This window comes from Equus quagga, chromosome 6 (assembly GCF_021613505.1).
Source record: "Equus quagga isolate Etosha38 chromosome 6, UCLA_HA_Equagga_1.0, whole genome shotgun sequence".
Classification (NCBI taxonomy): Eukaryota; Metazoa; Chordata; class Mammalia; order Perissodactyla; family Equidae; genus Equus; species Equus quagga.
Window position 1 is genome coordinate 56411099 of NC_060272.1, and position 14535 is coordinate 56425633.

Genomic DNA, 14535 nt, shown 5'->3' on the forward strand with positions numbered 1-14535 from the left:
TTCATCTGGTCCCACCTGCAATCCAGCAGAGGAAATCCCTGGAATCACCCCATCTTTTGCTTGGACATTCCCAGGCGCAGGACACTCAATCCACACTAGGAAAGACCCCGACCTAGAGTGACAGAGTTCTTAAAGGGGAAATCAGCTTTTCTAACTTCCATCTTTTGATCCTAGAGCTTACTGGGATTATACACAGAGTAAGTCTCATTCCCCTCTCAGCTGGTAAACACTGGAAGATTAAGACTTTCCTGGATGCCTAGAATTTTCAACCCACAGAACTTAGAGATTCTCTTTCAATGCCCCACCATCAGCCCTGAAGGGTGTAGCCACTTGTCCAGGTCACACAACTACTCTGAAGAACTAAGCTCTTGTCTCCTTCACTATGTCTCTCTTCGCTTCTTATACTTCTAGAGTCAAATTACTAGCATCCTTACTTTATCCAACCTTTTGACCCCCTTCAGGATTTTAATAGTCAAATTATTTTAACTTTACCTGGAAATAGTTGTGAACACGACTGTAATTATGTTAACACTGCAATATAAAAACACTTATTTATCAACATTTTATATGCTTTATTGAAAGTTGACAAGTGCAACAGTTAAATACAGTGACACCTTACAACTGTGTAGAGAACATGCACAGAAACATATGCATATAACTACTATACAGGTAATATGCAGAAACCCCTACTGGGAAACTCATTTCATTAGCTAGAACTGACCATTTTCAAAGTATTCAACCAGCTCAATCAAAGGACTTCAGTGAAGGGATTTACTTCAAGATATTCAGCAGCTAGAGGATTTCAGATTACACAGAGTGACTGACTGTGCCAAATTCTTAAAATTTCTTTAGGTGTGGTTTGCTTCATGTAACGTTTACGTAGATCTCTATATAAAAGACAACCCACACCTCTTCAGACAGCCAATGAAACATCTAAATTTCAATCTGTACAACCTAAATAGTAGTTACAGTCCTCTATGGTACAAAAGTTACACTACATACACAAATATACAATAAGCAAAACAACCTTTCTGGTAAGATAGCCTAGGTCCCAGCTACCTGTCACCATTGAGTCAACTCTAACAGTGTGTGTCATCCACTGTTTCAGAAAGAGGCACAGTACTATTGTTTTTTATGGATTTTGGTGACAGTTGTCAATTTGTACAATGAACTGTTTCCCCTCATTTTAGGTGAGACTCTGCATCAGTCTTTACTTCTACCTCCCTTTCGAGTTCCTCGTGGGGGAGGAGGAGAGAGGAGAGTCCGGTGGAGCTCCACTGCTTCGTAACCCTGTGTAGCACACTGAGTGCAAGCAGGAGAGCACGCCTGAAAGTGGGGGTGGGGAGCAGGGGAGGCATGGAAAGGCACACAGCTCCTCAGCGTGAATTAAACCATTTTTCACATATCTGCCAAGCAGCATGAGGTCCCAGCACATCCATGCTAATTCTCTGATTAACCTTTAATTCACCCAACTAAGAAATTTCTTCAAGCCAAAAGCATATGAGTGTTTAATACTGGAAAAAAGAGATAATGGCATATGTCAGTCTCACGTCTCTTTTGCAGCGAGCAATGAAATGGGTGACTGTGGAGGCGGATCCCCCCCAGTACATCTTCTCTGGTCTGTTCAGTTCAGACAGCAGCAACCAGTTCTGCAGGGGCATAGGAAGCTACGCGGTTGGTCCTGAGCCCTGGGAGGCTGGCTGGGCCGGGGGCTGTGTGGTCCCCTGTGGCTGTGTGGTGGCAGGGGGGGAGCCAGTCTGCAGCTGGGCCTGAAACTGGGCAAGCTGCTCAGGACTGGCCAGTGTCTTCAGCAGATTGTTTTCCTGCTCCAACTGGGAATTTTTCTCTATTAGTTCTTTGATTTGCTCTTTGAGGACCTCCACTTCCTCTCTAACCGCATACATCAAATGGCTTTTCACCAGATCCTGAAAGGAAGAGGGGGAAAAAATGTTTAACTTACTATTTCCCAGGACTCTGAATTTCTAAAGCATTATTTTACATGGCTCTCCCTAACCATTTTCACCTCCCGTCTTCAGAGCTCGTTTAAAGACACTCAGGGAAATCAACTATACAGATACTTAAGTTTAACCTGTAAGTGATCACGCTTTTTAAAAGTCTATGCATTCTTTGTAGCCGTTAGCCAGGAATGCATAGAGTCGGGTTTCCTACTCGAGATGACAAAATGCACCGAGCTCTGGGGCTCTGGCCGGAGCCTGGCAGCCGCCTGGCCGCCGCGATGTCCAGGCCCGCAGCCACGGTAGCCGCTTCCCCGCCCCCAAGTCCCTCCCTCCGCCCGCTGGACCGCCTCCCTCAGCACCGGCTGCAGCCAGTTCCTACAGAGCGTGTTGCCGCATTTTCCTCCCTCCACCCCTACCCCCCTACTTTCGCGATTAAGCTGACATCACAGAAACCTGGGCAGACGTCGCAGCCAATGGGAGCTCGAGTTATTTATAGCTCCGAATTAAAGGTTCGAGTTTGCCTAGCAACAGTGGGCAGAGAATCCCGTGAGAAGAGCCACAGGCGCTGCTCCAATAACAAAGAACGGCCAAGGCGGAAATGAAAAATAGGAGAAATCCAGGCACAGGCTGAGAAGACAAAACTTTTCTCCGATTCTTCTTTATTGTGCAGTCGCGCACATCACTGGGGATCCGTTTGTGCACGGTCTAAAGAGCCCTTCCCCGAGATCCCACTTCTGGGGCCCTCCCCCCGCCCACCAGCCCCTAGTAAACCTTAAGATTCCTAGTAAAGCCACATCCCTAGAGATGTGCCCACGACAGAAGGGCAGGCAGGGCCAGCGCTTCCTAGCAATCCCCCAGCAAAAAGGGACACCTCTGCAAAAATCCCGACATTATGTGAAATCGGTCCCGGTCCGGGAAAGAAGAACATTTAATACCCTCAGGGCCCCTTCTCTCTCCATAGCAGCCGTGGTATGTGGCTTCATGCTGGCAGAGCCGAGGCAGTGCCGGCATTTCCAAATGTATGAAGAGCAACCGTCATCATAACTATGGATGCACTGCTTCCATCCTAAGACATCGCGCTTTTTGTACTGTGCCCACATTTAGTACAAATGATTTTTAATCAGTACATACCATAGCTTGCTCGATTTTGTTGTCAATAGCTACCACACTTGCACCAGAGGAGCTGGAAAAGAGGGGGGGAAACATCGATAAATGAAATTTATTTTAAACATCCAAGACAAAAAAAGATTTCCCAATTCTGCGATGTTACTAGTATAATTTTTTGAATATTCGTTAACGCTATATATCACCCTCCAGAAAACACCAGCCACTCTTTTACTAACGAATATCCAGACATTTCTCTATGTTAGTGAGCCACAAAAGCATAAATTACATAATGTGGTAAAAGCCTACGCTCTGGCCAGATCTGTGAAAAGAAGGCTATTCTCAAGATTTCAAAAAGCAACATCCATGTCACCGTACTCTCAGCAATGGACAAAGGAATTCGCCTGGCTCTCTTTCACCTGCATTACTACAAGTATCTCACGAGTAAATTTAAAGAAACTGTCCCAGCCGACATTTACCTATTATCAAGTCTCACAGAGGCGTTTTCAGTCCCCAGCAAGGATGACAAGAAAGAAATTGAAAAATGTCTCAGTTGGTAAACTCCTAGATCCATCGCCACTGGTCTACACCATTGGGATTTCATGCAATTGCAGCCAAAAACACCCTCGCAGAAAAAAAGAGGGAATACCAGCAGCCTTGTTTGTGCTAGACAAAAATCTTCTAGCTTTCTGCAGCTCAGAGAGAAATAGAAAACAGCAGCCCTAATTTAAAGAAACCCGGCTCCTGGGGCTTGGCGATTCCGGGAAGATGCGGATCCCACTGCCATACGAAGAAGGATCCCAGGTCGACAGCCCGGTTCCACTAAGCTCTAAACCGGGACTCGGCACTCGGCGCAAAATATATCCAGGGAAGAGCGGCGCCGATTGGCCAGCACACCATTGGAGCCGCCCCCTTCCCCCTTCCCCGCCCTCCTCCCGCTTGCCCGCCTTCCTCCCCACCCCCACCCCCGCCCCCAGCCTCCCGATCCCGCTCTTCGGGTGGGCTGGCCCAGGCCGCACTCAGAGGGGCTGAGGTGCGGGGCTGTCGAGGCCTCTACGGCCTCGGATACCCGGGCCCCTGCTTCAGCAGGAAACGTTGAGGGTCCCTGAAAAATACGATGGGGGCCCCGCACGTGCTTACGTTTAAGAAGTCAGACCCCGTCCCTGGAGCTGCCTGTCCCCGCGGCTGCCACGGCGAAAGCTTCCTATTTGCAACCAGAACCGTCTGAGCTACTGGGCATGCCCAGTCCCACCGCTAAGACTTGCAGGAGCTCCAGTGTCTGGATTTCAATTATCTAGTTCTTACAGGCAGCAGTAATGGGAGGATTTTCTAGGCGGTTTTATTTATAAAGATAATAACCATACTGTAATAATACTTCTTTTTTAAAGCCAGTGAATTTTAGAAGGAAAAAAATCACATTTGCTTTTTGAGAAATACCTTTCCATGAATTTATTAATTGTAGAAACAAAACCAAAAATATTACATATTCTTTGAAGGCATATATATATTGAGGAAAAAAGGATCCACCAGATGAAATCCGATGGATCTTCTCAAATTGTCCCCGGAGCCACAAACCTTAAAATCACATCTCCCCTTCTTCCGTTCATAGGAAGAAAAATCAATCCACAGGTTGAATCCTACAGAGATCTATTTTCTCTAAGTCCCTAAGGCAAGCTTTTGAAAGTGGCAATTCCTGTAAGTCTCCATCCTATGAGTCTCCTTACATCAGAGGGACTGAAATATTGTAAAGTATGTATTTCACCCTATGGCCACACTAAACAAAATAATTCCCTTCTCCAAACCAAAACCAAGAAATCTGGGTGTAAAATAGTTTAACCCATTACATAATTTCCTCTATTAATTTAAAATATTTGCAAGGATGCATCAATTGAGGTTACAATGTAATATACTAAAAATCTAAGGCCTTAAATTTGTTTATTTTAGATTATAAAGTTTACAATTCAATACATTTGAGAAGGCAAATTTAACCTCTACAATACTGCCCTCTAATGGCATAATCCTATAAAACCAGAAACAAATAAACAAAACCTACAAATAGTAAAGGCCATGCAAGTTGTATCACAAATAATTCCAACATAAAATCTGACCAGAGAACATATATATGTATATATTCTATTTACACATATACACACATACACACACACACACACACACACACACACACACATACAGTCTTGTCTTTTTTCAAATAAGTATTCTCCCTCAAGCAGCATCTTTTAATTTAGGAAATTTTAATTGCCATCAGATCCTTTCAGACAAGGCTGGCAGGGAGCAATTTGTTTTTGAAATTGTCCAAAGAGATTAGGAACCAAATCTGGTGAACATGGTAGATGATGAAAAGGGCAATTCTCTTTTGGGTTAAAAACCAAAGTGTGACTAACTATAAAGCAATAACATTCTCCTTTATTATAAGGTTCATATTATTTTCCAAATTTTAAGGCTTTGATTTTGAATAACAAAACTTGTTAGCATATTTATAATTTACAAAAATCAATATATAAACTATCTCATGATAGAAATTTTAGGAAGGCACCCATTTTCAGTAGAAACAAAATAAGTAGAAGCTTAAAAATCACAATAATTTGGGAAGCAAGCACGTGGTCCTTATGTCTATGAATGTTAGACAGAATTATTATTTACTACATAATAGTTTCTATATTTTTAAAGATAAAGTTACCACTGAAAGATAAAGTTATCACTAAAACTATGTGTATTAAGTCCATTTACATATTTTAACTAAACTACACAGGAAAAGTTATTAAAGAAAGCATCATCTTAAGCTGTAAAGAGCTTAAAGAAATAAAACTCGAAGGTCATGTAAAGAAATAAATTTGAAATTCTCAGCTGAATTTTTAAGATTACTGAATTAATGAAATTTTACTCACAATGGTCCTTAACACAAACAGAAAGAAAGAAGTTGGTTATGTTTCCATTTCATTCACTTTGACTGACCATCCATTGTATTAAGCTAAAGAAGCCAATACAAGCAACCAGTCCGTTTAACCCATATCCCTACAGATGCACATTATGGTCATACTTTGCTATTTTAAATAAAATTGCAAAAAGCATACATCCTTCAATATTTGTGTATATATTTCTGGAGAATTTACAGGGGAAAGGATATGGAACAAAAAACTGATTAGAAATCTATTTCTTTTCATATCTTTCACATAAATATGCTAGATTCCTTTAAAACTAGATTTGTATATGGAAACTGAAACGATAATTTGAAAAAGAAGGCAAAGGAATTGAAGGAAAGCTCCAAGGAGGAAAACTCATGGGTCAGAAATGGCTTAGGCAAAATGGCTAGAATTACTCTCAAAGATTCTCCTCTTCGCAAGACACAACATCTATGAGTGTAGTGCCAAGTCAGAGCTCAACAAAGACTAGCTAACAGGACAGGGAAAGCACTACTGTGCCTCCAGGAGAGAGACCCCTAAAGGTGTGGATGATAACAGTCATCTTCAGGCCCTAGGCAGAGGTCAGGGCTCACTCCAGTGGGAATCTGGAGCACAGCAAATTACCTGGACATCTGATATTGGGGTGTTTTTTGTTGTCTTTTTTCTACTTTGTTTTGTTTGCCTAAGAGCCTTTTTACCTGGATTCCAATTCCATCACCTTGGCATATTGGCAGCAGGCACACCAGGACAGGAGAAGAAGAGCAGGGGCAGGGCCCATGTGTTTCTAACGCAGTAACACAGGCTTTTCTTCCAAACTTGATCTGACTTGGCCAATATAGATGCAGGTGGAGATTTACCATTCAAATAGGATTTCCTATTTCTCCCTCTGTCCAAACCCCTTGCCAATCTAAAGAGACTGCCAGGGAAGAGGCTGCAGCATGTCACCCCCTGCCTGACCAATCGCCGCTGTCAGGGCCTGCCAGTCCTTCTCCTTCCCCAGTTTCCTCTCTCTAGGCACTGGGAGCATGGTTACCCGGTTTAGCAAACGAGACTACAGGGCTCCCAGTTAAAGGTGAACTGCAGATGAACAATGAATAATGGTTTAGTGTTGGCACTGTCAGAACAAGAAGCAACTCCAAAGAAATCAAAACAAGAAAATTCAACCATATTTTAAACTTCCTTGATCACCACAGGAAAGTTGGAAGATGAAGTTGAGGAAATCTTCCAAAAAGCAGAACAAAAGAAAAAGAAATGGAATTGAGAAATACACTGTAAGAGGCTCAAAAGATCAATCAAGGAGGTCTAACATCAAAAACAGGATGAATTCCAAAAACACAGAACCGAGGGAAGGAAATGATCAAAGAAGTAATTTAAGAATTTTTCCAGAACTGAAGGGCACAAGTCTCCAGAGATTAAATGAGATGACCAAATGGCCACCATAATAAATGGAAAAAACCCTACACCAAAGCACATCATCATGAGACTAAAGACCACTCAGGACAGAGGACATCCTAACAGCTTCCAAACAGAAGTAACAAGTCACAAACACAGGAACTAGTATCCGAATGGTTTTGCTGGCTGACAGAAAACAATGGAGAAATTATCTTTAAAATTCTGAGAGAAAAATGTTTTTCTCTTGGTCAAATCATCACTTTAGTGTAAAGGTAGAATAAAAACCTTCTCAGACATTTCACACACCAAAATGGAGCAGCAAAGCAAGAAAAAGGGCTCAGCAAGATGAACACATTCTAGAGATTTGCCGTACAGCCTGTACCTGTCGTCAACAATACTGTGCTGTGCATCGAAAACTTTGTTAAGAGGGCGGATCTCAAGTGAACTCTTCCTACCATAATAAAATAAAATTTAAAAAATAATAAATACTGTATATTCCAAAAGAAAAGAGAAGTCATGGGAAATATGAACGGGGCAGGGGGGAGAAGGAAGGGAATCAAGAAGATGACAGCTGCTGAGCAAGCCTAAGCAGGAACGGGTCTGTAACGGATCAGGAAGATGGGGCTTCTGGAGGGAGAGCCTTGGTGGGAACAGAGATGTGATCTGGTACATCTGAGCACTGGCGGGGGGCCAGGGAGCTACAGACAGGCATGGGACAGGTCGATGGAGCAGTTAGATAAGTTCAAAGACAGTTTTACAAGAAACAAAAGAAAAAAATGGTAAATAAAATTTACATGACTATATTAACTTTTAAATTTTTTATTGTTTTAGCTTTAAAAAATTAACTTTGATAGGAAGGTAGTAGAAAGGAAAAAAATGTGTGATAAGAATGGTTTAAAAGTGCTAAATCCTAATCTACCACAGCTAGATTATAAAGTATCTAAAATTGAAAAAGCAACAAACAACAGTATAAATATACTACATAGACATGTATAGCTAAACATGAGAAGACATAAAATTAAAAGTGGCCACCTGTGAGGAATAGACTGGGGGACTGAAAAAAGGGAACTGCTAATATTTTTTTTCTCTTTTCTCTATTTGATCTTTAGGTGTGTGCAGGTATAAAGCAAATTTAATCAAAGCAGATTAAAAAAACATTTTAAAAGGAGAGAGTGGTATCTGCAGAGCGTTCCTCTGCTCCCAGGCTACAGCTGAGCGCTTCTCAGCACGTGTGGAGAGGAGACGACCCAAGGCCGGGGAAAGAGCCATAAAAGAAGCAGGCAGAGCGATTTTTGGAAATTACACAGGGTCAGGAATAGCTGGTGTTCCCACCACCCTAAGTAAAAAGAACCTTGTAATCACAGGGCACCAGATATTCAGAAGGATACTGCCAAAATAAGGGGGAAAATTAGTTCTAGACGGAAGGGTGTTTTGGTCTTGTGTAAAGCATATTTAAAAGGAAGGCTTGCAAAGATCAAACTGTTTCCAAGTAACTTAATTTTGTCCCAAAACAAAGTTCAAGGATATTAAATAAAATACAGTTAGCATCCAATAATTCAGTGTCTGGCATCCAATGAAAAGTACCAGGCATACAAACAAGCAGGGAAATATGACTCATAATAAAGAGAAAAATCAATCAATCAAAATGACCCAGATATGACAAAGATGATATAATTTGTAGATGAGGACATTTAAACAATTATTATAACCATATTTTATATGTTCAAGAAGGTAGAGGAAAACAGCATATTAAGTCAAGGTATGGAAGGTATAAAGAAAACCCAAATTAGTTATTTGAAGATGAAAAATACAATGTTTGAGAAGAAAAACACATTGCACGGGATTAACAGCAGATTAGACAGGGCACAAGATATATTAGCAATATATTAGCAACAGAAACAAAACACAGAGAGGAAAAAAACTTTAAAAAAAGAACAAAATAAAAAGGGGAAAACATCATTGAACTGCCGGGCAATTTCAAGCAACCAAATACATCTTTAGCAAAGTCCCTAAAGAAGAGAAGAGGAAAAGAGGAAAAATATTTGAAGAAATAATGGCAGTTTTCTCCAAATTTTATCAAAACAATAAATCTACAGATCCAAGAAGCTAAACAAACCTCAAGCAGGAGAATTGTGAAGAAAACTACAAGGTGTATCATAATCAAATTGCCTAAAACCAATGATAAAGAGAAAATCTTAAAAGTCGTCAGAGGGGCCAGCCCAGTGGCACAGTGGTTAAGTCGCACATTCCGCTTTGGTGGCCTGGGGTTCGCCTGTTCAGATCCTGGGTGTAGACACAGCACTGCTTATCAAGCCATGCTGTAGCAGGCGTCCCACATATAAAATACAGAAAGATGGGCACGGCTGTTGGCTCTGGGCCAATCTTCCTCAGCAAAAAGAGGAGGATTGGTGGCGAATGTTAGCTCAGGGCTAATCTTCCTTGAAAAAAAGAAAAGCCATCAGAAATAAGAACTACATTATACACAGAGCAACAAAGACAAGAATGATAACCAACTTCTGGCTGGAAACAATGCTAGACAGAAGGCAGTGCAGCAACATCTTTACAGTGCTGAAAGAAAAAAAATCCTATCAACCTACAATTCTATGCCCAATGAAAATATCTGTCAAAAATGAAAACAAAATTCATTCTTTTTTAGACCTACAAAAGCTGGAAGACCTGCACTATAAGAAATTTTAAAGTAAGTCCTTCAGGCAGAAGGAAAATGATACCAGATGGAAATCGAGATCTACACAAAAGAATTAAGAACACCAGAAATGGTCACTATGTGGTTAAATATAAAAAAAATTTTCCCTAACTATTAAAATCTCTTTTAAAAGATAATTGACTATTTAAAGCAAAAATAATAACAATGTGTTACGGGGGGTGGGGCGGAGAGTGGGTAGAAGTAAAATGTATGATGAAAACAGAACACAGGCCAGGAGGGGAGAGGGAAGGTTACTGCTCTAAGGTTTGTACAGTACTTCAAAGCAGACTAGAGATGTATACTACAAACTCTAAAACAACAATGGAAATAACAATGCAAAGGGTCATAGCTAATAAGCCAATAAAGGAGATAAAATGGAATCATAAGAAATTACACAATCTAAAAGAAAGTAGAATAAGAGGAAAAGGAGAATAAAGGACAGAATAAAAAATAAATAACAAGATACTAGATTTAAAACTACAGCAATAATCACATTCAATTTAATGGTCTCAATTAAGCACCTTAATTGAAAGGTAGAAATTGTCAGACTGGATAAAAAAAAGCAAGACACAACTATCTGCCCTATAATAAGTTACTTTAAAAATAAAGGCATGAATAGATAAATAAGATGATGAAAGAAGATATTCTATGTTAGCAATAATCAAAATGCAGACCAAGTGGACTGCAGAGCAAAAATCATTACACAATGAATAAATGGTCAATTCATCAAGAGGTTATAAAAACCCTAAATACTTATATGCTGGTACCAGAGCTTCAAAATACACGAAGCAAAAACTGATAGAAGTACAAGGAGAAATAGAAAAATCTACAATTAAATTGGAGTTTTCAACAATCCTCTCACAATAATAGAAAAAGTAAGCAGAAAATAAGTAAGGATATAGAACACATGAATAACACTGTCAACCACTTGACCTAATTGGTTTTTGTAGAACATTCCATCCAATAACAGAATACACACTCTTTTCAAGCACACATAGAATTTTTACCAAGAAAGATCATATTCTGAGCAATAAATTAAGTCTCAGTAAATCTAAAAGAATTCAAATCATAACAAGTATATTCTCTGAGGACAATGGAATTAAACTAGAAATCAACTACAAAAAGTTATTTGGAAAATCTCTAAGTATTTGTAAAGAAAATAACACATCTAAATAACACATGGGTCAAATACATAATCAAAAGGGAAATTAGAAAGTATTTTGAACTTAATAAAAATAAAAACATGGTATCAAATTTACTTTAATAAATTAAACGATTTTGATGAAATGAACAAATTCCTAGACACAAACTACCAAAATTCACTGGAGGAGAAATAACCTAAATAGCCCTTTGTTTTCAAAATTAATTTGTGGTTTAAAATCTTCCTAGACAAAAACATCAGGCCCAGATGGATTCACTGGTGAATCCTAACGAAACATTTAAGGAAGAAATAATACCAATTCTACACAACCTCTTCCAGAAAACTGAAGAGAAGAAAACCTTCCCAATTCATTCTATAAGGCTAGCATTTCCCTAATACTAAAAGGAGACAGGGGCCGGCCCCGTGGCTGAGTGGTTAAATTCACGCGCTCTGCTTTGGCAGCCCAGGGTTTCGCTGGTTTGGATCCTGGGCGCGGACATGGCACCCAGGCCACGTTGTCATGCCAGGCCATGTTGTCAGGCCACGTTGAGGCAGTGTCCCACATGGCACAACCAGAGGCACTCACAACTAGAATCTACAACTATGTACTAGGGGGCTTTGGGGAGAAGAAGGAAAAAAAAAAGAAGATTGGCAACAGCTGTTAGCTCAGGTGCCAATCTTTAAAAAAAAATAAAAAGACAAAGATACTATAAAAGAAAAAACTAAAAAGAAAACTACAAACCATTAGCCCTGATGAACACAGATGCAAAAATTCTTGACAAAATTTTAGCGAATTGAATCCAACTGCTGTATATATAAAAAGAGTAATAAATACATCCTGACCAAATGGTATTTATCCTGAGAATGCAAGGTAAACATTTGAAAATCAATGTGATTCACCCCATCAACAGATGAAAGAAGACAAATTATAGGATCATCTCAACAGACGCAGAAAAAGCAATCTGACAAAACTCATCCATTCATGATAAAAGCTTTCAGCAAATAGAAATTGAAGGGAATTTCCTCAACTTGACAAAAGGCATGTACAAAAGCCATTCAGCTGACATCATACTTAATGGTAAAAGAATGACTGTGTTCCCCTTAAGATTGCAAACAAGGCAAGAATGTACACTCTCAGCACTCCTACTCATATCATACTGGAGGTAATAGCCAGGCAGTAGGCAAAAAAAAAAAGGAAGAAAGAAAGGAAAGGCATCCAGATTAGAAAGAAAAAAATAAAACTTTCTCTATTCACAGATAATATGATTGTCTATGTAGAACACCCCAAAGAATCCACAAATAAACTACTAGAACTAACAAGAAGCATGTTTATCAAGGTCACAGAATGTAGGTTCAATATAGAAAAATGAATTGTATTTCTGTATTTTAGCATGAACAATTAAAAACTGAAATTTTTAAAAGTTCCATTTACAACTTCATAAAAATATCTGAAACAGGTATAATCTAACAAAATATGTACAAGATCTGTATGCTGAACACCACAAAACAGTGATGAAAGAAATCAAAGAGAACCAAATAAATGGTGAGATATACCATATTCGTTGATTGAAAGACTCAATATTGTCAATATGTTGATTTCCCCTACTGTCAACTAAAGTATGGATTCAATGTAATCCCAATCAAAATCCAAGCGACTTTTTGTAGAAAATGACAAAGTGATTCTAAAACTTAGATGTAAAGGCAAAGGAACTGGAATAACCGAAACAATTTTAAAAGAACAAAGCTGAAGGGACTCACACTGCCTCATCTCAAGCCTTTCTGTAAAGCCACTCTTATCAAAATAGCGTGGTATTGGTAAAAGGACAGATGTATAGAGCAATGGAACAGGACAGAGAGGTCAGAAGTAAACCCACACATACATAGTAAATTGATTTTCAAGAAAGACATAAAGGTGATTCAATGCACAATGACAGTCTCTTCAACGAATAGTGCTGGAACAACTGGATAGCCACGTACAAAACAAAATTAAACTCAACTTGACCCATTCCTCCCACCATATGAAATATTAACTTAAATTGATTGTAGACCTAAATAAAACCCCAACCCACAAAACTTCTATAAGAAAATATGGGAGAAATCTTTGGGACCCTGGATTAGGCAAAGAGGTCTTAGATATCATACCAAAAGCACATTCTATAAAAGAACAAAATCAACAAACTGGACTTTATCAAAATGAAGAATTTCTGTTTCCTCAAAGATGTTGTAAGAATGAAAAGACAAACTATAGACTGGAATTAAATGTTGCAAGTCACATACCCGATAAAGGACCTATATCCAGCATATATAAAGAACTCTCAAAGCTCAATAGCAAGAAAACAAACAACCCAATAAAAAAAGTAGGCAAAAGACACTTTATCAAAAAAGATATATGAGTGGTAAATAAGCACATGGAAAAAATGCTAAACATCACTAATCATTACAGAAATGCAAACTAAAACCAAATGAGATGGCTAAAATAAAAAAAATTAAACCTAAAAATACCAACTGTTGACAAGACTGCAGAAAAATTGGAATGCTCATATATTGATGGTGGGAATGCAAAATGGTACAACCACTTTGCAAAAACAGTTTAGCAGTTGCTTATAAAGTAAGATACACTTTCCAGAAAACCCAATAATCCCAATCCAAGTTATTAAGTGGAATGAAAAGTACGTTCTCATAAAAATCTGGACATGAATGTTCTGAGTCACGTTATCACAATCATTCAAAACTGGAAGTAATCCAAATGTCACTCAACTGGAGAAAGGATAAACAAACCATGGTACATCTATACAATGGAACACAACTCAGCAATAAAAAGAAATGAACTGATACACCTAACACCATGAATGAATTTCAGACATATTATGATAAGTAAAAGGAGCCAGACTCAAAAGGCTACCAACTACATGATTCCATCTATATGACATTCTAGAAAGGGAAAACTATAGGTACAGAAAACAGATCAGAAGTTGCCAGAGCCTTGGGTAAGATAGGGGAGGTTTTCGTGGGTGATGAAACTTTCATATCTTGATTGTGGTGGCAGTACCACCACAGAACCACTGTGTTGGTCAAAACTTGTAGAACTGGGCGCCGACCAGTGGCACAGTGGTTAAGTTCGCACATTCCGCTTCAACAGCCCAGGGTTCACTGGTTCAGATCCTGGGTGCAGACCTACACACCGCTTAGCAAGCCATGCTGTGGCAGGAGTCCCACGTATACAATGGAGGAAGATGGGCACGGATGTTAGCTCAGGGCCAATCTTCCTCAGTAAAAAGAGGAGGATTGGCAGTGGATGTTAGCTCAGGTCTAATC

General features: G+C 39.4%; 1 protein-coding gene across 5 annotated transcripts in view; it reads right to left on the reverse strand.

The window, feature by feature from the left end:
• Positions 1-551: 551 nt before the first annotated feature.
• Positions 552-14535, reverse strand: part of TSC22D1 (TSC22 domain family member 1) — a 131771-nt gene continuing 117787 nt past the window's right edge. For all 5 annotated transcript variants that reach the window (XM_046663768.1, XM_046663763.1, XM_046663761.1 and 2 more), the window contains 2 exons: positions 3090-3141; positions 552-1925 (listed from right to left, as the gene is read on the reverse strand). In XM_046663768.1, coding sequence (XP_046519724.1) covers positions 1668-1925; positions 3090-3141 — 310 coding nt within the window. In that variant the 3' untranslated portion in view covers positions 552-1667. The remainder of the gene's footprint in view (positions 1926-3089; positions 3142-14535) is intronic.